This window comes from Chiloscyllium plagiosum, unplaced genomic scaffold (genome assembly GCF_037043375.1).
Source record: "Chiloscyllium plagiosum isolate Xiang-an unplaced genomic scaffold, Cpla_swu_hap1 HiC_scaffold_45, whole genome shotgun sequence".
Taxonomy (NCBI): domain Eukaryota; kingdom Metazoa; phylum Chordata; class Chondrichthyes; order Orectolobiformes; family Hemiscylliidae; genus Chiloscyllium; species Chiloscyllium plagiosum.
Window position 1 is genome coordinate 13,099,111 of NW_028270183.1, and position 23,213 is coordinate 13,122,323.

Below are 23,213 nucleotides of genomic sequence, written 5' to 3' on the forward strand. Positions count from 1 at the left end.
CACCGTGGCACAGTGGTTAGCACTGCTGCCTCACAGCGCCAGAGAGCCGGGTTCAATTCCCGCCTCAGGTGTGGAGTTTGCACGTTCTCCCCGTGTCTGCGTGGGTTTCCTCCGGGTGCTCCGGTTTCCTCCCACAGTCACAAAGATGTGCAGGTCAGGTGAATTGGCCATGCTAAATTGCCCGTAGTGTTAGGTAAGGGGTAAATGTAGGGGTATGGGTGGGTTACGCTTCGGCGGGTCGGTGTGGACTTGTTGGGCCGAAGGGCCTGTTTCCACACTGAAATGTAATGTAATCTAAAAACTGTTATTATATGCTTATTCACCATTTCATTGTCCACAGCTCGTAGCATTTCCCCAACATTGGCAGTTCCTCCTCACTGTAAACTCTGTAGCCAGCCACTAATTCCATCCCTTTCCATGCCAACAATCCACGACTGAGCCAAAATACTCGCAACCTCCAGTATTTAACCCTGAGATGGGCTCCAAACCAACCACGGACAGATTTAGGACCAGCAATTGCATGCAGATAATAGGTTTGTGCAGCTAAGAACTTAGATTTCAAGAGTAAGAGCACGGTTCAGGAAGGAAGTCTTGCAGCTTGGAAGCAGCTAAGTGTTGGAGTCAAGACTTAAGAAAACACACAGAAGACAGTGTGTGCTACAAAAAGAGTTTGTTAAAATACATGTTGCACATGGACTGCAGATTGTATTACACAGTTCCAACATTACCTAGTAATGTTTATTGCTGTTTGTTCAATATAGTGGGCTTTATTCTCGAAGTTTTCTCTTCGATATTATAATGCGTCTGCTTAAAAGAAAAAGTGCTAGACAGACCCTAGCCAGAGTTTTCCATAGATTGGGTAGTCTGGTCTGGAATCCTAACACAGAAAATGAGAAGGCCATTAAAAACGGGTCTGTTCTGCCATTTAATGAGAGAGTGGCTAATCTGATCATCCTCAACTCTGCTTTCCTGCTTTTTCCCTGTCAAAATCAAACCATAACATGTAGGGGCAGAAGTAGGCCATTCAGCCCATCAGGTCTGCTGCGCCATTCGATGACATCCTGGCCAACAAGTTTGAACAGTAAGTTGATTCCCAAAACATAAAAGTATTCACAAGTAAGCAGAATCTTGGTTTCAAATGAATGACAAAATTTGGACAAAAGCAGATTTCTCCAGGTACTAGAAATCTAAACTAAACGCAAAACAAAGGCTAGAAAGTCTCAGGATCTGGGGAGAGAAAAACAAAGTTGTAAGGTCACCAATTTGCATTGGGCTTTGAATGAATCTGCAAAAATATGGCCTCCTCTCAACCAGTTCATTCAGAACTTCCAACGAAGGGTCACCTAGCTGAAATAACCACACTGTTTCCCCTTCCACAGAGACTCCCACAGCTACTGCGTATTTCCTGCATTTTCTGGTTTTAGTATGGACTTGAAACTCGGTTATAAATCTGGTAATCTACTTCATGGTCACACTTGCAGAAATTATGCTAACTCACCGTGGCCTCAGCTGCCCACAAGAAAAAAAAACAGTTGAGTGAAAGCTAAAGTGCACACGCTTGGAAAATGTAATGTTTGTGATACGAAACAGGACATGTTAAGCAAGTCAATCAGTATTTGAACTCTCCTGTGCATTTCCAGGAACGTGTGTAATTTCAAAACTTCTCAAACCTCCCTCCTTTTCATCCCCTTCATGTACTCAATGTGTGCACTTCTATTTCCAAATTCTATTTGTCTCTACTATTGCAGAATCTGTAAACGGCAAATGGTGACACTTGCCACACTTGTGTGGACTATGTAGGGATCAGGAAAACGGGCTGCACTGAGGACAAACACACACACACACGACTATCCAGCACTTGCTTCACTGAAAGGCAGCTTGATTGCAGCAGAGGGTGGCCTGCTTCAGGTTTTATTCTGGCCAACAGGTCTCAACCTGCAGCCATTCTGGCTCCATTTTGCCTGTCAATTGGGTAAACAAGTATGAGACACCCATATGAATTAAATGGCGACACACCTGCAAATTGCGAAGAACAGAGAGCTGTAAATAAAGTGGCAATGCACCTGCTCTCTCCTCTTCTCTTGGCTGCTAATCACAGGTGAAATTAAAACATGTAGACAACTTGCATCCCCCAGTGGTGATCCTGCAGGGTATCACCTTGGTGTTTTGTTTCTATAATTGCAGGGACAAGCCCCCACGGAAAACGACACTTTGATGAACTGTCAGTTCTCATCTACATCGCTGTTGTGACTGTTGCTACCCAAAGGGCAACATTTTTTTTGATTAACTCTGTTTTCACTTCCATCAAAACAAACTGTTTTTAAATTGTTTAAAAAAAAAAGTCAAAAAACTATCCCAGTTGCTCAGCAAGTAAAAGCAATGTCTGCTCTCTACACTGGGCGAGTTGGGGGCACCGAAGATTGGCCTCAGTCCCGGGAGAGGGGTATAGAAATGCCAGGCAATGAATCAAAGTGCATGTGAATATCCAGTAAGGGAACATGGGCTTCAGCTATGCTACCTCTGGCAATTGAACAAACTGCTGTTAATGGTTGGTTAGGCTTGTAAAAGTATTTTTAAAACTTTTTTATAAAGCTATCAGTTATATAACCATTTCACAGCAGGGGACAGCAGGAGAGAAAGGAAGAAACATCTACAAAGTCCCAAAGTACGGGAGCTTCAAAGAATGAAAGGTGATCTCATTGAAGCACATAAAATCTTGTCTTGCTGCAGCAAACGCAGAGAAATAATGCTCCCCCTGCTGCGGACTCTAGATCAGACAGAGAACAACAAGTTTCTCATTTCTGGATCAAGATGAGGAAAGAGATCTTTGCTCGCAGAGCTGTGAACCTTTGGAACTTTAGAGAAGCTGCAGACACAAGATTGAGCCCTTTTGGGGCAGAGGCTGAAAGATTCTTCAGACACAGAGATGTAGTGGACAATGTACGGCATGTACCAACAGGTTCAAGAACAGCTTCTCCCCCGCTGTTAAATTTCTCAACAGACCTCAAATCTAATGCTGATCTTGCTTTTGGTGCACTTTGTTTGCAGTTGCAAACCTTGCTGTGTTCAATCGCCCTATGATCTTTGTGTGGCATCGTGTACCTGTACTGCATGCAAAACAAACACTCTTCACTGCGCCTTGGTACCTGTCACAATAATAAATCAAATCAAACACAGGACTGAAGCAGAAGACCTCCCTTGATCCAGTTAAATGCAGACGTAAACGGCCAAATGGGTCGACTCCGACATTTTATGTTATGTAAAAATAATAAATGCTGAAACCTCTATTGAAACAGTCAGTGCAAATTGTTTTGTGCTGAATGGTCACCTTCTGTACTGTCTGCACTGTCCCCATGATGTATTCGCACTACAATTCTTTGCTATTCCACCTATTCACTTTAACAGACTTCTGACCAGTTTCTCCCTTCACCATGACTGATTACAGGCATTACGCTTTAAAAACAGACGAGCATTAGTTCCTTACATATAATTAATGTTTTCCCTTTCTATGAATCTGTAATATCAATATTTGAATGCAATATGGAAATGTGCCATCCATTTATAGCACCTAACAATCAATTTTCAAGCTGTCCAGGGTGGTTTATAAAATAAAGGCTTCATATGTATCCAGTTTGACTCCTTATTGCTAGTCTGATATTACAAGAGTGCATGGGACCTTCTCATTTACCAAGACCAGTTAAAAGACCAAACCAGAGACAGAAAGGTCCCAGATTTGGTCCCCACATTGAGGATTGGATTCTGTTGGGGCGTGGAAGGCTCGCTGAAATTTGTCGCCATGTCAGCTCTGCTGCAGAAGAAAGCAGGATGGCCTATTCCAGACGACTGTTCAGAAACCTCTGGAAAATCGGGCTGCACAAAACTTCGCCACAAAGGAGCACAGAGATCACAGAGGGCTCTGGGACCGAAGAAAGCAGAAGGGGAAAGGATTCTCACCAAACACTTGTTAGATTGCAGTCTCAAGGCCACCTATGCTCCGGACCTTGGGACTAGAGTTATTAGCTGTTTCTTCACTTTAAGCAACGTCAATTCACACAACAGAGGAATGAGGGGAAATGACACATGCTTTTTCACAAGCACGGTGCCAAATTCTTCAGGTACAGGTGATGCAGTCTGAAACCTGAACACACAACAAAATGGAGAGATGCCCACTTTGTTGTGAAGCGTGAATGTTGTTTTCATGGTTGGAGCGGGGTGCCGGGGGAGGTATGAAAGAAACAAAGGAGAGTGAATAAACACCACAGGAAATGACATCACTGCAGGAAATGACATCACCAACCCAAAGAAACCCAAACATATAACAGAAAGCAGGAATTTTCAGCATTGCTTTGCATGAGGTCCACTGAAGATGTTGCCTAGTAAGGTAATGAAACGTCTGGAAATGAACCTTTCAGCTCAGCGAGCAAACCTACATCCAAAAGCTCAACCTAAACTACAAACCAAAAATAACCTCTAGAAAAGTTATAATTGTCTGTTGGATCTGAGACAGGACTCACAGAATAAGTACATACCATTAATCAGAGCCTGTGTTTCATCATCATATGGTGGCATTTTCTCATCATCTGCCTCATGCCTTTCCGAGAAATATGAAGATTGTTGGTCCTACAAAGAGAAAGATCGTTAATTGTCCAAGAGACTAATCAACGGGTAATGTTAAACATCGGCTACGTTCACAAACTAGATTGTCTTTGGAGGTCAGGGATAGGCCAGCAATATACCAGAGACTGATGTGCACCCCATTAAGAACTATTTACATCACACAATCATTAAGAAGTCCAGCAGCAGATTCATTTTAAACAGAAGGTCAATTAACCATTCAGAATAAGATGCCGTAGGTTTGAAAAAAATACTTGGAAACGTGTCAACAAAATCAGATGATGCATTTAACATTGAATAAACTAAACATGGGCTCACATCTGAGAGAGATTATTAACCTGGCACATGTACCCAATGTGATTTCATTGAAAAAACACATTAAGTAACTCAGAATTAGCTTTTGTAATGTACTCAAACAAGTAGTGAAAAGTTTACAAGTCACCACTTAGGTACAAAGGTATCGAGGCACAAATATTAAGTACAAATTCTTCAGGGGAAAAGCATTAGAAAAATAAAACATTTTAAAAACCCAGCATTACACATCATCGGAATGTTTTTCCTCATCAGTACTCCAGTTCCCGATAGTTAACTTAAGAAAAGGGAAATCAAAATTCTGGCCTTCAAAAGGTCTGCATGGCTCAATTATTCACTGTCGAAAAGCACAGCGGGTCAGGCAGCATCCAAGGAGCAGGAAAGTCAATGTTTCGGGCATAAGCCCTTCATCAGCAATGTGGGGCTGAAGGAGGTTAAGAAATAAATAGGAGTGTGGGGTTGGGGGTGTGTTGGAAGGTAGCTGGGAAGACGTTAGGTAAATGCAGGTGGGCGGGAGATAGCGAGAGGTCAGAGGGGAAGGTGGAGCAGATAGGTGGGAAGGAAGATGGACAGGTCAAGAGGGCAGTGCCAACTGGAGGATTGGATTGGGGGGGGGGGGGGGGGAGGAATAAGGAAACTGGTGAAGTCGACGTTGTTGACACGTGGTTGGATGGTCCCAAGGCATACTTCCTCCAGTCGTCGGGTGGCTTGGATTTGGCAGTGGAGGTGGCCTAGGACTTGCATGTACTTGTCAGAGTAGGAGGGGGAGTTGAAGTGGTCGGCCACAGGGTGGTGGGGTTGATTGGTGCGTGTCCCAGAAATGTTCCCTGAAACGTCCCGCGAGTTGGCATCTTGTCTCCCCAAATGTAGAGAAGACCACATTGAGAGCAACTGACACACTCGATGAGGTATTTGGATGTGCAGGAAAATCTCTGCAGGATGTGAAAAGATGCTTTGGGGCCTTGGAAAGAGATGAGGGGGGAGGTGTGGGTGCAGGGTTTACACCACATGCGGCAGCAAAGGAAGGTGCTGGGAGGGGAGGATGGATTGGTGGGGGGCATGGATCTAACGAGGGAGTGACAGAGGGAATGGTCTCTGCAGAACACAGACAGAAGTGGGGAGGGAATATGTATCACTGGTGACAGGGTCTGATTATTGGTGGTGGAAATGGTGGAGGATAATGTGCTGTATCTGGAGATTGGAGGGATAGAAGGTGAGGAGCAGGAGGTTCTTTCCTTGTTGCGGATAGATTGGTGGGGTTAAAGGGCAGAGGTGCAGGAAGTTGAGGAGACCACCCTCTTGACCTGTCAATCTTCCTTCTCACCTATCTGCTCCACCCTCCCCTGACCTATCACTAGCACCCCTCCTACCTATTGCCATCCCAGCTCCCTTTCCCCCAACCTGACACTGCTATTTATCATCAACCCCCTTTTCTGCACATTCCTGATGAAGTGAAAATGCCCGAAAAGTCAACTCTCCTGCTCCTCAGATGCTGCCTGAACTGCTGTGCATTTCCAGCACCACACTTTTCAACTCTGATCTCCAGCATCTGCTGTCCTCACTTTCTCAATTATTCACTGGAAAAAGTAATGCAGTAGAAATTAGAAATGTTGCAATGAAAATTAATAGTGAAAAGTATAAACATAGCACTATGGTCAGCACCTCCCAAAAACACACTCGTGCGCAAATTAATTAACGATAGCAGTGAGATGTTTTAATTAAAAAGCAGCAGCAGATCATGATTGTTTTACGAAAATCTTTATTCCCTCTCAAGTGGGATGTACAGAAGTCAAATAGGCTCACTTGAGCTCACCATATTTTGATGCAAAGCATTTATACGGGACAGATCAATCACAGATTCAACAGAATAAAACCACTGGGCTAAAAGTCACAGTGCATATTCAAATTAACTCTGCTATTGCTACTTTTACCATAGAAGGCTGAGGCACAGAAATTATTAAAGTCCATCACAATTGTGCTATTGCTGAACAAAAGTCTTTCCTCTCCCTAATTTAATTTCCCCCAATTCTGAAGGCATCAACATAGTCCTGATACCGGTCACTAGCGTGCTCTTGTCAGTCACAGGCCAAAGCAGGTTATTTAAGTAAAGAGGCCTCATGTTTTCACTGCTGCATTTTATACTCATTAACAATAACAAGCATGATCCATGAGGGACATACCCCAACCAGCTGAAGGGCAGAGAGCATTGAGGTCTACAGCACAGACCAAAAGGTCTTTCGACCTATCAAGTCTGATCCAACAAACAACTACCAGATGATTATTCTAAATCCATTTTCCAGGCCCATAGCCTTGTATACCTTGACAGGAAATTCCAGATTCCTGCTACCTTCTGATTGAAAAACAAATTTCCCCAACTCCTCTAAACCTGCTGCCCCTTACCTTAAATCCAGGTCATTGACCCCTCTACCAAGGGGAAAGTTTCCTCCCTGTCTCCCCCCCTCGTAACTTTATACATCTCAGTCATGTCTGACTTACACTAATCGCGTCATTCCCAACTAAATTTAAATTATAGGACGACCGTCATATCCGTGGAATTGTTTACCCCGGCTGGAATATATCACAGGGAACCTTCCAGAAACGGGGACCGGGTCCCGCCAGGAAGGTAAATGAATGGGTTTGCTTCTATCTGAGGTAAAATCTTGGAATGTATCCCGAGCGGGCATGGGGGGACTACTGTGCTGCAGAACAGTGACTGAACCAGAAAGTGCCTGGCCTGTAGGATCTGGTGTCCAAATGTATCCTTACCAAACAGACCTTTGGAAGAGCTTCATTTTGCATATTTGCAAGGAGGTTTTTATCTCAAAGAATCACAGAACTGTTACAACGTGAAAAAAAAAAGCATTCAGCCCATCGGGCCTGTATTAGCTCTTCAAACAAGCATTATAACCTGGTGTCAATCTCCAGCTTCCTCCCTGTACCCTCGCATGCTGTTTCTATCTAAATAATCATCCAACACCTCTTGAATCTGTCACTGTACACATCTTGAGCTCAGACGGGAAAGCAAGATCTATAGTTAAAGTAGAGTCAACTGTAAAAGCTGTGAGTGCAGAAGTCCTTAAAATGATCTCAAAATAAAACAAACTGATGATTAGTTAGATTTGGTGTTAAGCTACATGAGCACAATAAATGCTATTTTGATGGTCTACTTGATAACACCAACAGTTTACCGCTAAACCATACAAGAGTTCTGCTGAGGCCTCGTTTGGAATATTGTGAGCAGTTCTTGGCCCCACATCCAAGGGAGGAGGTGCTGTCATTGGCACGGGTCCACAGGAGGTTTACAAGAATGATCCTGGGAATGAAGGGTTTCTTATATGGGGAGCAGTTGAGGTCTCGGTCTGTACTTAATGGAGTTTAGTAGGTGGATGGGGGTCTTGACGTTTACAGAATACTAAGAGGCCTGGACAGAGTGGATGCGGAGAAGATGCTTCCACTTGGATCGTAGTCTTTCCCACACGGGCACGGCCTCAGACTTAAGGGATTATCCTTTAGGACTGAGTTGAGGAGGAATTTCTTCAGTCAGACGGTGGTGAATCTGTGGAAATGATCGCGTACCAATGCCAAGTCAAAAGACAGAGATCCTCATTAGTACGGTGATTAAGAGCTACAGAGAGAAGGCAGGAGAATGGGGTTGAGAAACATATCAACCACGATTGAATGGCAGAGCAGAATCGATAGGCCAAACGGTCTCATTCTGCTCCTACGTCTCATGGTGTTATCGCTTAGACTCGGTATCTTTACTGGAAGCACACTTTGGTCGTCTACTGGGAACACTGGGGAGACAATGCGCACACCTGCACATACACACCCACAGGATGGTCCTCAGGCCTGTCCACTGCACCACAAGTAGCTGGCAAAAGCAACTGCAGCAAAGGCAGTGAGAAAATCTGGTCCTCAGGAGTCAGGGGAAAACAGAAGATCTTGATACATGGCAGGAGTGGAAATGAAATTTTGTGACAGCTGCAAAGGATACATGATGGAATACATTCAAAACTGCCTCAAACTTGATAAATATAACCCGTGTGGAATCACTCTTGGGGTTGACCGAAGAAGAGCACCTTTATTTTCATTAAGGACCCCGCTCTGATTTAATTGGCAAAATTGGTATGCTGAAAAATCCCATGGATATCTAAATGGCTGATGCTAGTATTTTTTTTCCTCTTTTTAAAGGAACACCCTTAGGCATTCCTATGAGTTATTATATAAAACCAAATTACTGACTGGGAGTGAATTCAAAAGAGATTTTTCAATTCATATTGAACTGTAACAATATCACAATGAATTAGCTGCTCAGGGGATTGAGATTTATAAGTGAGAACCCACTCCATCACTCACACAGTCGGATCCAATGGTAGGTAAGTAAATGCTCAGATTGATCAGCTTTGTCAGTCACTGCTGAGTTTCCCAAAAGAGCCGAATTTAAAACAGAAACAATGTAAACCTGAATGAGGCGGCACAGTGGCTCAGTGGTTAGCACTGTTGCCTCACAGCGCCAGGGACCCGGGTTCAATTCCACTCTTGGGTGACTGTGTGGAGTTTGCACGGTCTCCTCGTGCCTGCGTGGGTTTCCTCCGGATGCTCCAGTTTCCTCCCATAGTCCAAACATGTGGAAGGCTAGATGGACTAGCCATGGAAAGTGCAGGGTTACTGAGATAGGGTAAATGTGGGGTTCAGGGATGGGATATGTCTGGGTGGGAATGCCTCTCAGAGGGTCAGTGCAGACTCAAATGGGCCAAACACACTGTAGGGATTCTATGACTTAAAATTGTCCAGTTCTTAACCCCTTACCACTTCAATATCTTAAGAATTTGTGAATGGTATTGAACAGTTAGCAATCATCAGCAAACAGTCACTTCTAACCTTCTTTGGGGCAGTAGAGGGTTATTGAAGCAGCAGCTGATTTTTTGCCCCAGTACTCTCCCGCCAAAAACTGACATCATTACCTGAAGGGTGACCAACTTCTGGAATCGTTCCAGACACAAGACAACACGGAGTATCATGGTGGCGTGCCCCTGTTTGAAATGGTCAAGTGTTATAAATTTTGTCTCTTGGGGCAACCAGGCACCAAGAGAAGGGATAGACAGGACAGCAGTACAGAATTCTGCTTATTCACTTTCTACTAGTATGGCTCAGAGCCAAAAGGAACACCATAGCATAGAACGCACTTCTGAGGAAGGAAAGGCTGGAATTCTGCATTGCCCTTGACCAACCCTGCAAAATGCTGGAGAGGGAGAGAGAGCGCGCAAGTGAGAGCGAGAAGCTGACAGAAAGGGAAAGAACATCGCAAAAGCGCAATGATATTCTTCTCCAACAATGGGCTGCAGCTCAGGAAGAGTCCACTGCAGAGTCATTGCCGAAGGACATGACTGAGGTAATGAATGAGTACTTTGTAACCACCTTCAGTTCAGAGAAGAGGATTCTGTTGGTGCAGTACTCAAAAAGAACATATAACAGGAACACAGAGGAGGTACTTGTAAAACTCAGCATTCAAAATAACATGAAGTCATATAGTCTGATGGAACACAAGGATTGCTAAAGAATTAAGAGTGAGAAGTCCCAATGCAGGAAATATTTTCTAATCAGCCTGTTCAGTGATGTTATTAAACACCTTTAGGACATAACTTGGGCTTCCTGGCCCACAGGAGGGACACTGCACTACAAGGACCCTAGTTCCTCAGGGTAGTTATATTAAATTAATCTGTTTGTATATGTTATGACATACATTTGGAGCAGGTGGGACTTCTACCCAGACCTTCTGAGCCAGTGGAAGGGGCACCACCACTGTATCCCAAGGGACCTTCCACAACCTCATACTAAATATTTTCCGATCAAGATGCTCAGAGATTTTATTGCTCAAGTCTAAAGCAGGTGGGACTTAACCCCGGTCTCCTAGCCCAGAGCTAGGGACATTACCAATGTACCACAAGAGACCTAAAATTTTTAAAGGAGGATTGGATGGGATTTTATGACAATTAATGACAGTCATTGCTCAACAGGCTTTTAATTTCAATTTTTTTTTTTAAAATTGATTTCAAATTGCACTAACTGCCACGGAGGGATTTGAACATTAAGCAGCAGCTCTGGATTATCAGACAAGTCACATTACCACAACAACACCAGCTCCTGAGCAAAGCTGAAGGAAGTGCACTCGCAAGGGAGGTCACTAAGGACAATGTGTAATTGTAAGTACTTTGGATCAATCTGTTTGGGGACATGGACAACCCTGCTGTTACCCAGGACAGTGTCCTAAGCCCAAAAACCTTCAGCAGCTTTATCAATGTCCTCCTGCCATTATAAACATTTTCTAAACACCCCTGTTCAGAGACATTATTACATACCTCTGAAGCAGGTGGGACTTGAACCTGGGTCTCCTGGCTTCCCTCCAATAGAAGATCAGAACTGGGGATACTTGCTGATCATTGCACAATATGCAGCACTACTCACAAGCTCTGAGATATTGAAGCAATTCACATCTATACAGAGCAAGGGCTGGATAACATCTAGGTATGAGCTCAGAAATAGCGAGTTATATTTGCACCAAGTGCCAAGCAATGACTATCTCCAACAAGACTCACCACATCCCCATGACAGTCATGGCATAATCGTCACTGAATCCCCCACTAACAACATCCTGGGGGGGGGGGGGTTTACCATTGATCAGAGACTGAACTAATCCAGCCAATCAATCAATTTCTGTGGCTACAAGAGGAGGTCAAAGGCAGAGACTACTGTGACAATAATTCACCTCCTGTCACCATAAAGATGGTCAGGAGTGTGATGCAACACTTCCCAAGCTCAACAACATCCAAGACAAAGCAACCCGTTTAGTTGGCAACACATCCATCACCTTCAACGCTAACAGCCCTCAGCACTGACACAAATTGGCAACAGTACGTTTCCTCTGCAGTCCCACAGCAGTAACTCACCAAGGCTCCTTCAACAGTAGCTTCCAAACATGTTACCTCGCACCACTTAGAAGGACAAGGATAACAGGTACATGGAGACATCACCACCTAAAAGTTCCCCTCTCAGTCACATACCATGCCAAAAGCACTGGATCGCCCTCCCTACCAGCACGAAGATGGACGGGAATGGTTTCACATGACAGCTCACCAACTTCTCAAGTTCAATTAGGGATGCACAGCACTCTCTGTGAATGAATGAAATAGAAACTGTAGAGGCTCTGGCTACATTAAATTGGCCATAACGGCCAACCCAAGTAGACCTCCAAGCAGCACCAGATTGCCCGAGGAATGCAATTGTTACAGCACTGTTTAAACAGGAGAGAATACACGCTCAATTATTGAATAATCAGCCTAATGTCAGTGGAAGGGGATGAGCACAGACAATGATATGGGACAAAATGCACCAGAATTTGAACTTATTTTTAACCAACCGATTCAGAAACATTATGACACACCTCTGGAAGGAGTTGGGATGTGAACCCGGGCCCCAAATTCAGAGGTAGGGTCACTACCACTTCACAGGAAGACCCAAATCGTAATTTTAAAAGTCACAGGCCAGGAATTGAAAGCTAGCACTGATTTATTGAAAACAAGTCACGTTCATCTATTTAATTTAATCCGTTGACTAATTAACAGAGCGTTAATGAAGGCATTGCAGTCCACATATGAAGTATGAGGAGAGACCAGATTAGTTGGGACTACACTCACTGGAGTTAAGAAGAAAGAGAAGGGATCGCACAGAAATCTAGAAAATTCTAACAGGATTAGACAGGATAAATGCAGGAAGGGTGTTCCCAGTGACAGGGGAGTCCAGAACCAGGGGGCATACTTTATGAATATTGGGATTGCCCATTCCGGACTGAGATGAGGGGAAATTTCTTTACCCAGAGAGCGGTGAGCATGTTGAATTCTCTGCCTTGAAGTGGGTGAGGACAGAACAATGAGTATTTTCAAGAAGGAGATTGATACATGAATTGAAAAAGTTGAGGGATATGGGCCAAGTGCTGGCAAGTGGGACTACATGAATTTAGAACATCTGTTCGGCATGGACAAGTTGGATTGAAGTGTACATGTGTACGACCAGCTATATAGTTCTTTGGGCTAAAGGATCAAAGGGTATGGAGCAAAAGTGGGTACAGGGGACTGATTAGCTGACCATTTTGTACAGCAGAGCAGCTCAACAGGCAGAATGGCCTAATCCTGCTTGTATTTTCTATGTTTCTATATGGACTTTTGAAAGTCTCCTGTCTAATATTAAACTTGCTCACTTCCCAGGTGCACGAAGGATGTCTGCCGCCTCCCAATCCCTGCAATTTGGCCCCACGGTCCTCATAAACTATCAGATTCTGGAACCCTGAGCATTCCCAGATTTAACCACTCCACCATTGGTGGCCAGTGGCTTGGCAACCGAAGTCTGTAACTCCCTCGCCAGAACTCTTCGCACAGCTTTCCTCCTTTAAGATACTCCCTGAAATATACCCCTTTAACTGTGTACAGCTGACCAAACACTGCTTTATATGGTACCTCGTCGCATTAATTTTACCAGGATAAGGAACAAAGAAAGTGGGAGTAGCCGCCTTGCAGTGGAGAGGATAATGAAGATACTCAGTAGAGGAGCTCAAAATCGTGAACAATTTTGAACTCGTAAATCTGGTGTGGTGGAAGCATTAGTGATCAGAGAATACAGTTAAGGTGCCTGGTCAAAGAACTAGAGACATGATGGTTTGTTTTTGTATACAGCAGCGTGTCTGAATGCTCTGCCTGACAGGAAGCTAATTCAGCAGCAACTTGCAAAAGGAAATTGTTTTAACACTTGAAAGGAAGGTAATTTTCAGATTATGGGGGAGGGGGGGGGAATGGACAGGCAGAAGTGGTGGGATGTCTCTTTCAAAGATCTTGTACAAGCATGATAGGCGGTGTAACCTTCTTCCTGTACTGAATCACTCTGTGTTTGTAGGGGCTGCCATTTAGCTGACAGGAGTGAGGGAGAAAATACAATTTGCTTTTCTTGGGTCTGCTGTGTAGTGCCAAAGAGGTGTTTCATTTCCCACTGTCGAGAAGTCAGAATGCTTCAAGGCAGTCATTGCAAGGCAGCTGCCATGGTTACAGTCAATGCTTGCTGATTGAAAGAGTGAGTGTGCAGCCCTTAAACGCTGGTCGTGTGTGGCAAACTAGCTGTAGCTGGACCATTATCTCACACAAAGAACAGCTATCCTTCGCTGTTTCTGGCCTTGCATACTGTGGGATGCATTCAACACGTCGAATGCGTTTAAATCCCGCTGTGCAACCCAACCACCTCGCTTTTCTTTCATTACCTTATAATCTTCTTCGCCTCCATCATCATCTTCCTCGTCATCGTCCTCGTCATCATCGTCATCATCTCGGTCCTCGCCGCCACCATCCTCCTCCTCCTCGTGGTCATCCTTCCTCCATTCTTCCCGGGGAGATTTCGGTTGGCTGTCTGCCCCCTCCTCCACAGGAACCTCCGCAGGTGGTGGGCTTTCAATTACCGCCTGGCAGAGCAAAAAAGGAGGAGATGGTCTTTACGAACAGGGCTCGGATTCAGCACAATCCTGGCGAAACGTTTAAAACAGACGTAGCGTTCATAGCTTGAGCATCAATTCCTCTGACAGCACAGCAGGCAAGGACACCTGCCAGTCTGAGATAAAGCTGCATGAGTCAGGACATGCTGAAATCGACACTCTGGGTTTACTGATCTCAGCCTTAGCAGCGTGACTGGTCTCAGTACCTTTACAAGGAAAATGAAAATTGCTACTCCCAGTAACTCCAACGTGTCTTAGATCCAAAAGGGAACAAAATTTGGCTTGGCTACAAAGCACTGCACATCCAAACTGCTTCCCAACTCTGACCAGCTAGATTCCTAGTAGTCAGCCTGTCGAGTAAGAGCCCAGAAAAGGAGACTGATATATGAATAGGAAGGGTTTACAGGGATACGGGCCAAATGCTGGCAAATGGAACTAAATTAATTTATGATAAGTGGTTGGCACGGATGAGTTGGACCAAAGAGTCTGTTTCCGTGCTGTACATCTCTACACAGTTCTTAGGGCTACAGGGATCAAAGGGTATGGGTCCAAAGTGGGACCAGCGGACTGATTAGCCATGATCAGCTGAATGGCAGAGTAGTTCAGCAGGCCAAGCAGCTTCCAGTGAGCCAAATCCAACCAAGAAAGCTTAACACATGCTCAGCTAATTCTACACACTAGATAGGTCTAAGTGGAGCATGAATTATACCAACCTCAGACTTGTACTTGTCTCGAATACCTGCCCAGATTGACTCTTGGAAGCCACTAAGATCAACTTGATTGAGATCTCCCAGCAAACTCTGGAGGAGAGAAAAGACGCATTTTTTTTTTCAGCCAATAGGTAGCAAGATGTTGAACATTTCATCTCTGTCAACACCTTCTTTACTGGTTTAATTTTTCCCGGAACGAAGCCTGGCCACATTATGGGTGCGATTTAATCATCTCGGATCCCTCCCATTCTCCAGAGATATCAGTGAGAGTGAAAGCCACCCCCCCCCCCACAGTCTGCCACATTTCTCCAATTCCCGGTTTCAGTGCACGGCATTAAAAACGTATACAGCCACTCCAGCAGACACGGCTTGAGATGCAGAAAGAAATGAAATTCAGTTCGCAGACCAATCCGTCTGCCAAACTCCAGGAAGCCACTTGCTACCAGCCAGTCCTGCAGCAGATCTCACTCTTGTTAGGCACACGGCTGCTGGAGACCAGGCTGGGCATGGAGCCGACATCAGCTGACACAGTGCGTGAGCAGGGGGAAGGTGGAAGGCAACAAACGAGTGCATAACACAAGGAAGAACGTAAAGCAGAACGGGAAGTCGTGGAAAAATAAAAGGGCAGGTTTGGAAGAATGTAGGGGTAAGGCGGTGGTCAAAAAAAAAAATCAAATGCCATCCAAAACACCCCAGCAATTCTAGTGTCAGGAGGCACTTGGAACCATCAATTTCCTCAAACAAAAGTACGACTTATTTTTCTTATTGAATTGTTACTTTTGCCAATCTTCCAACGCTGGTTAACAATTCCTGCGCAGTAGTGAGGAAAAAAGGAATAAGATGATCCTGAGACAGCACCTTCCAAACCCACAACCACTTGCATCCAGAAGGACAAGGGCAGCAGGTACTTGAGAACATCACCCCCTCCAGGCCACTCGCCACCCTGACATGGAAACATACCGCCGTTCCTTCACAGTCTTTGGGTCAAAATCCTGGAATTCCCTCCCTACCAGCATTGTGGGTCAATGCACAGCAAGTGGACTGCAGCGATTCAAGAAGGCAACTTCCCCCCCCCCCCACCTTCTCAACAGCAAATAGGGATGGGCTATCAATGTTGGCCAGCCAGTGACACTCAAGTCCCCACAAATGAATTTTTTAAAAATCCCCAAATGGAAGGGATATTCGGAAACAGTGGATACCACTAACAGGAGCACTCAAGAAGCACGTACACAGGGAAGTCTGTTATAACCGAGATGTACTGCTCCACAAATATACTTATGGTGCAGAGAGTCTCATTAAAAGTGAGATCTTTCACATCAATGATCTCCAGCAATAACACAGCTTCACTGTTTGGACCCCAACATCTGCATTATAATGGACTTCTAATGTGCTCCAGATCCATCCTCTTCAACCTCTCTCTCTCTCGACCCCAACCAAGGAACAAGCATTAGTATGATACAGTAACCTCACAAAATACAATTTCTGCTGTACCTCAGCTTCTGGCTCAGACACCACACCATCTCCATCGCTGTCCAACTCTGCATGAGTCTGAATTTCATTTACTGAAACGCTGAAACAGGAAGAGAGAAATTCCATTAACTTACTCTTTTTCTTTATGAAAGGAAATCAGCGTTCAAAGATTCCATTGGTGTGTTTTATTCAAAGACCACAGTACGTAACTCCTGAACCTAACAGGAGTTCAGTTGAAACAGAGGCAAAAGGAATGAAAAATTGCACTCCAAAATTAATTTTGTCTAATCAGGAGATGGTCTTTAATCTTGGTAAGTAACTTAACTATTTAAAAAGGAACAATACTCCCAATAGCAAGAAATAAAGAGTCATGTATTTTTCTTCTGGTCTTTCATCAATGTTATTCCAATTTCTTTATCCAGAGGTAATCACTCTAATAGGGGACACAGCAAACTGTGGACATTTCCTCCATTGTACACTCAATTTAACTTGCTCATCACAGGAGAAAGCATCCTCTGAAACTTGAAAGGGTTCTAAAATAAATGTATAAGGATGTTGTCGGGGTTGGAGGGTGTGAGCTATAAGGGAGCGGCTGAAAGGCTGGAGCTACTTTCCTTGGAGGGTTGGAGCCTGAGAAGTGACCTTAAAGGTTTACAAAATAATGAGGGGCATGGATAGGGTCAATATTCAAGGTCTTTTCCCCAGGCTAGGGATGTCCACAACTAGAGGGCATAGGTTTAAGGTGAGAGGGGAAAGATTTAAAAGAGACCCAGGGTGCAACTTTTTCCATGCAGAGGATGGTGCAGGTATGGAATGAGCTGCCAGAGGAAGTAGTGGAGGCAGGTACAATTACAGCATTTAAAAGGCATCTAATGGGTATATGAATAGGAAGGGTTCAGAAGGATATGGACCAAATGCTGACAAATGGAACTAGAGCAGTTTAGGATAATCAGGATGGTATGGATGAGTTGGACCAAAGAGTCCATTTCCGTGCTGTACACCTCTATGACTCTAGGTACTAACAGTTTACTGAAATACACTATTGGGCTTTTTAGCTCCGGAACATTTTACATCAGGAACACCAGCTCCCAAATCCACAATCTCTACTACCTTAGTGGACAAAGACTGCAAACCCATTGGAACACCACCATCTGTGAATTCCCCTCACGCTGTTCTAACTTGAAAGAAATTGTTGCTGTTCCACTTCTGGACCTGGGTCAAATTTCCAGAACTCCCCCACATCAAGGCGGAAGCACCTTTGCCACCTAGGCTCAAGGTGGTGGCACACAAAGGCAAATAAATGTTAGCCATGGTAGCAATACCCACATGCCATGAACAAATAACCAAAAGAAAACACCACAGATACAGCAGTGCAACAGTAGGGGCGGCGCGGTGGCTCAGTGGTTAGCACTGTTGCCTCACAGCACCAGGGACCCGGGTTCAATTCCACCTTCGGGTGACTGTCTATTCTCCCAGTGTGTCTGTGGGTTTTGCCCGAGTGCTCCGGTTTCCTCCCGCATTCCAAGGATGTGTGGGTTAGGCGGATTGGCCATTCTAACTTACCCCATAGCATCTAGATGTGTTGATTAAAACGTCTGCTCAGGCTTAGAGGGTCGAAGGGCCTCTTCCTGGGCTGTAAATTTCCTTTGTGCTTTGTTTTTTTTTTGATTAGGTGGATTAGCCGTGGGAAATGCAGGGTTACAGGGAGAGGGTGGGTCTGGATGGGATGCTATTCGGAGAGGTGGTGTGAGGGCCGAATGGCCTGCTTCCACGCCATTGGAATTCTATCAACACAAGCAAGTCGAATCATTTGTAATTTATCCAAAAATAAGTGGGGAGGGAAAACAAAAACTGTGTTACCAATAGGCCATATTTTAAAACCATGCTTACAAAACTGAGCAATTCTAAAAGAGCTGAAGCAAGACTGGCATAGTCCCAGATAGTTTTGACTGGCGAGCATGCTGGAACAGATTATGCAGGGGGTTTTGCGAATACTAAGCAGGAATAAACAACGCTGACACTTGGAGCAACGTATCCAAATCTCGGGAAAGCAAGGAAGCAGATCTAGTACTAATGTACTTTTACATGGGGGGGGGAAAAGAAAGAAAGGTCAGTCAGAACACAAAGCTGACACACTCACAAGCCATCCTCGTTGTCATCCAGCTCCCTGAATGTTTCAGCGGCCTTAGCCTTCTCCCTCTCTGCTTTACGTGCGGCCTGGACCTCTACCAAAAAGAAAAGGAATATTGAGAACCACCTTGTGCAAATGCATATTGCGGTCAAACCGCTCACAAAATGAAAGCAAGCTACTGTATACAAGTCAAGATCATTGCTATCCTATTGATATATTTTCTGAAAGAGAAGCTGCTTTTTGTTTTCTGCTATGTTTTCTTAATCGTTTCTTGCGAGCCAAGGTCAAAATATTGTGTCACAATATGGAACACAATAAGTCTCATGCCATCATAGAATAATCCTAACTAAGAGTCTTTTGTTGACATCACAAGGTATTGATACTCTGTACCATACACTCCCACATCAAGGACATGCAGTACAGCATCAGCTGTGGTTAATACAAAAAAAACGGCAACAACATTAAATTGGAAAATGCTACAAAGGATCACGCAGATTTTGGGGGGTAGAGGGGTTCAAGGCCCTATTTGAAATCTTGCATTTTAGCAGCTGACTTTAAAGCAGTGTTTCCAATGCTTAGGATGCCAGCTGAAAATGTGAACATGCCACATTTTCTTTCGCAACGTTCCTGTGAAGCGCCTTGGGACGTTTCATCGTACTGAAGCCGCTACGTAAATACGCTTTTAAGTTGTTGTTAAAACACCCCACCTCACTCAATTGCAATGGCATTTATTGATGCGCTCTGCAGAAACAAGCTGTACCACGGTATGCTGAATCCTATTCTCCCCTGCATGCTGGAGTGATGGTTCACACGACTTTAAAAATAATTTGCTCGCATGAATTATTTATCAGCTGGCAAGCTCCTCTTCATTTTCCAGAGCACTAGAGGCACACGAGGATTGGAGATTTGTTTTATATTTGATGAGCAAAAGAAAAAGAAGAACCTCTCACCGGTGACAGTGATTTCCAGACGTTCTCGCACTAATGCAAATGGAAATCAGTTGCTCAGTTTTGTAAAGGCCTTTCATAACAAAGACTAAACAGCAGTAACTTGTCACTGCGGAGCTGTAGAGTCACTTTACCAATCAAGCGATATCCCTTCTCAGTCGTGGTGACAAGATTATCAGTGCTGCTCTTACAGCAAGAAATGGTTAGCTGTTTGCAAGCTAGGTACATGGCTGAGATATAATGACCTGAGAAACAGCAAATATAGAGCAATCTTTGGTAGGTTGGGGGGTGGGAGTGAGGTCAGTGGCAGTGGAGAGCAAAGGAAGAGCCTGCTATACTGGAGAGAATCAGAATCCCTACAGCGTGGAAACAGGCCATTTACCCCAACAAGTCCACACTGACCCTCCAAAAGAGTATCCCACCCCAGACCCATTCCCCTATTACTCTACATTTACTCCCCACTAATGCACCGAACCTACACATCCCTGGATGCTATGGGCAATTTAGCACAGCCAATCCACCCTAACCTGCACATCTTTGGAATGTGCAAACTCCACAGAGACAGTTGCCCGAGGCTGGAATCAAACGCAGGTCCCTGGTGCTGTGAGGCAGCAGTGCTAACCACTGAGCCACCGTGCTGCCCCCAGAAGGGGGCAAGAAGGGAGGAAAAAGGGAAGGGAAGAAAAAGCTAGATATAGCAAGAGAAACATTGATTCACTTGTTCAAGTTTAAGCCTCGGTCTCTTTTCAAGTCCTCCTAAGGCATTTTCACATTGTACAAAATCAAAGGGTTCATGAGAGTGAAATTTCTAATTTGTGGCTATAGAAATGGCAGTACGCCTGACATTAAGGCTCTCGGGTGACATTCCCTTTTGTTCTCCTTTGTTTTGTGAACCAGTCAAGAATCGAAACAGCAGAATCGGGCCATTCTGCCTTCTCTCTGGTGAGCAATTCAGTCTAATTTTTCCACTTGCACTAAGTCGGCCTTTTCAGCATGACCCACCCAGGTGGGCACAAAACACACTCTCAGGACTCTGTTAATATCGTTTCACATTCAAGAGTTGCAGCGAACCACCCACAATTTACCATATTGAGCACGTTCCACTTTCCTCCCGCCCCCAACTCAATTAACTTGTTCAAGATTGCAGACTCACCAGGTTATCAGCCTGGAGAGAGAAGTCAAATACACGAATCCTACCTCTCCACCCATTACCCCATTCTAGCAAACTAAGATACTTTGCTAATGAGTGTTTTTATTTTGTGATTCTTTTTTAAATGAAATGGGGAGGTGGGGGGGGGGATTATTTTGTTGTCGCTTGGTTGTTGATGTGCTTTGGAAAATTGTCCAAAAGCAGGTTTTATCTATAAGACTGCAGAAGGCATTTGCATCTAACATACACATAGATAACAGGACAGAGCTGAACACCAGCTCAAAAGATAAGCAGTCAGTCACAAGCTTATATAACTGAAATTAACTTATTTGCTACATATCCTCTGAAGATAGACACACATCATCTGCTAACCAAGTTCACAAATTCACTGACTTCTAATCGCTGATATGAAAAGGGAAGATAACATTTGATGGGTAATATGCATGTTAAGAAGCAAACACTGGAGCTTAGCACCACCATGTGGCTAGACATGAGACTTACTGTACCTGCAGAGTAAATTCAGCTGACAGCTTCTGCAGTTACTCAGTGAACATTTCCAAGGAATAACAATGGTGTGAAAACCTAGGAAGTCACAGGTTCAATCCCTAGTCTCGGTGGAATTGGATGACTGCACAGGACAACATCAGTTGAGTTACAATGACTAAGCACGGGCAGGAATGGTCATTCCTGACAACCACAGCGACCGAGAGAATGGAGGATTGTGCCCGAGGAATCGGGATAAGCCTTGACGCCCCTCCACTGCCAAACACGTTGCCAAGAAACTGGCGTCAATAACTCGGCCAATGTGACAATGCAACCTCAGAAATCATTCAACGTTTTAGCAGAAGGAAGCAGAGCTTGATGTTGGGCATTCTGCAGAGTTTAGACTGGGCCATCTCTAATTTCCCTTCATGAGAACCAGCAGTGGAGGGGATGCAAGTACTCCTCCAGTACTTGCACTCTGGAATAAAAGGCTTTCTTGCATAAACAAAATAGCTTTGACTCAATACAGAAGCATATCTTGCCTTTTAGTTCTAATGACTCCAGGTTATCCGTGAGCAGAGGAGGAACGTACAGGAGACGATCTTGATTGGGAGGGGTGGTGGGAGATGGTGGAACTGCTGACCAGAATGACCCGTTTCTGCGTTGTAAACACTGAGCAACACTTTGTAAACCCTTGTGCAAAGAAACAAGTGACAGGAAAGATATAGACCATTGGCCACGGAGACATGGTCTTAATGACCGGCAAGAAACTTCAGCAGAGGGAATTATTAGCCAGAGTGTAGAAAGGTAACAGTTAACAAACCCAACACTTCAAGGGATTCAAGAACACTAATCAGGAGGCATAATCTCTCCAAACTAACAACTACAACTATTTACACAGACAAATTGTTTTCATAACATCAGGAACAGATAAATCATAAGGTCTTATCTGTAATGTGCACCTTTAATGTCGGCAAAGATGCACTTAGAAAGGAGCAGAGTTTGCAACAGAGGGCTCAAAACATTGAGCCAAAAGTGAAAGCTAGTTACACTAATCAAATATGCAGGACATCAATAAAAGTCTGACATCTCATGCACTCCACCACATGCCCGATGTTTACTCAAAACAGATGCTGCTGAACTACAGAAGGGAAGGATCTTGCAAACAATTCATGATGAATTTCAGAGTCAAGACAACAGCGTGAGCAGACATTTTTGCGCAAACCAATGACAAAGCCAGAAAGATTTGGGCCTGGGCTGACAATTGGCAATTAAAAGTCATATCATTCAATTGATTTGCAATACTCTTCTCCAACATCAGGAGATCAAACATTCTTGACATTCGATGTTGAATGACCTAGCTGAATTGCAATACCCTGACGTTTCCATTGAGCAGAAACTGAATTGCACCGACCATAGAAATGCTGTTGCCGGTCACGATGGCCACCCTGACATCGTAAAACCTGTCCAACTAAGACATGTAATAGAATACTCCCCATTCCTGGATGGGTGCACCTCCAACAACTCTCAAGAAGCTCAATACCTTCGAGGGCAAAGCATCCTGTTTGGTTGGCACCTCAATCACTATTTACTGTACATCCTTCACCACTGACAGGGGCAGCAGTGTGTACCATCAACAAGAGCACTGTTCTGTCAACAGTACCTCCCAAACCCACAAACAGTACAATCTAGACAGCCAAGGGTAGCACCACCTCCTGCAGGTTCAACATAAAGGCCCACACCCATATTTTGTTCTAAGGGTCACTCGGCCAGCGACATTAACTTTGATTTCTCTCCACAAACCTGCTGAGCTTTTCCAATAATTTGTTTTTGCTTCCGATTTCCAGCATCTGCAGTTCGTTCGATT

At 44.4% G+C, this 23,213-nt stretch overlaps 1 protein-coding gene across 1 annotated transcript in view; it reads right to left on the bottom strand.

Annotated features, from left to right (window-relative positions):
- Nucleotides 1-23,213, bottom strand: part of prkcsh (PRKCSH beta subunit of glucosidase II) — a 79,594-nt gene that overhangs the window by 35,076 nt on the left and 21,305 nt on the right. The window contains exons 7-11 of the mRNA XM_043694863.2: nt 18,776-18,860; nt 16,657-16,735; nt 15,169-15,255; nt 14,228-14,425; nt 4,530-4,620 (exon numbers count right to left, since the gene is read on the bottom strand). Of these exons, the coding sequence (XP_043550798.2) occupies nt 4,530-4,620; nt 14,228-14,425; nt 15,169-15,255; nt 16,657-16,735; nt 18,776-18,860 (540 nt within the window). The remainder of the gene's footprint in view (nt 1-4,529; nt 4,621-14,227; nt 14,426-15,168; nt 15,256-16,656; nt 16,736-18,775; nt 18,861-23,213) is intronic.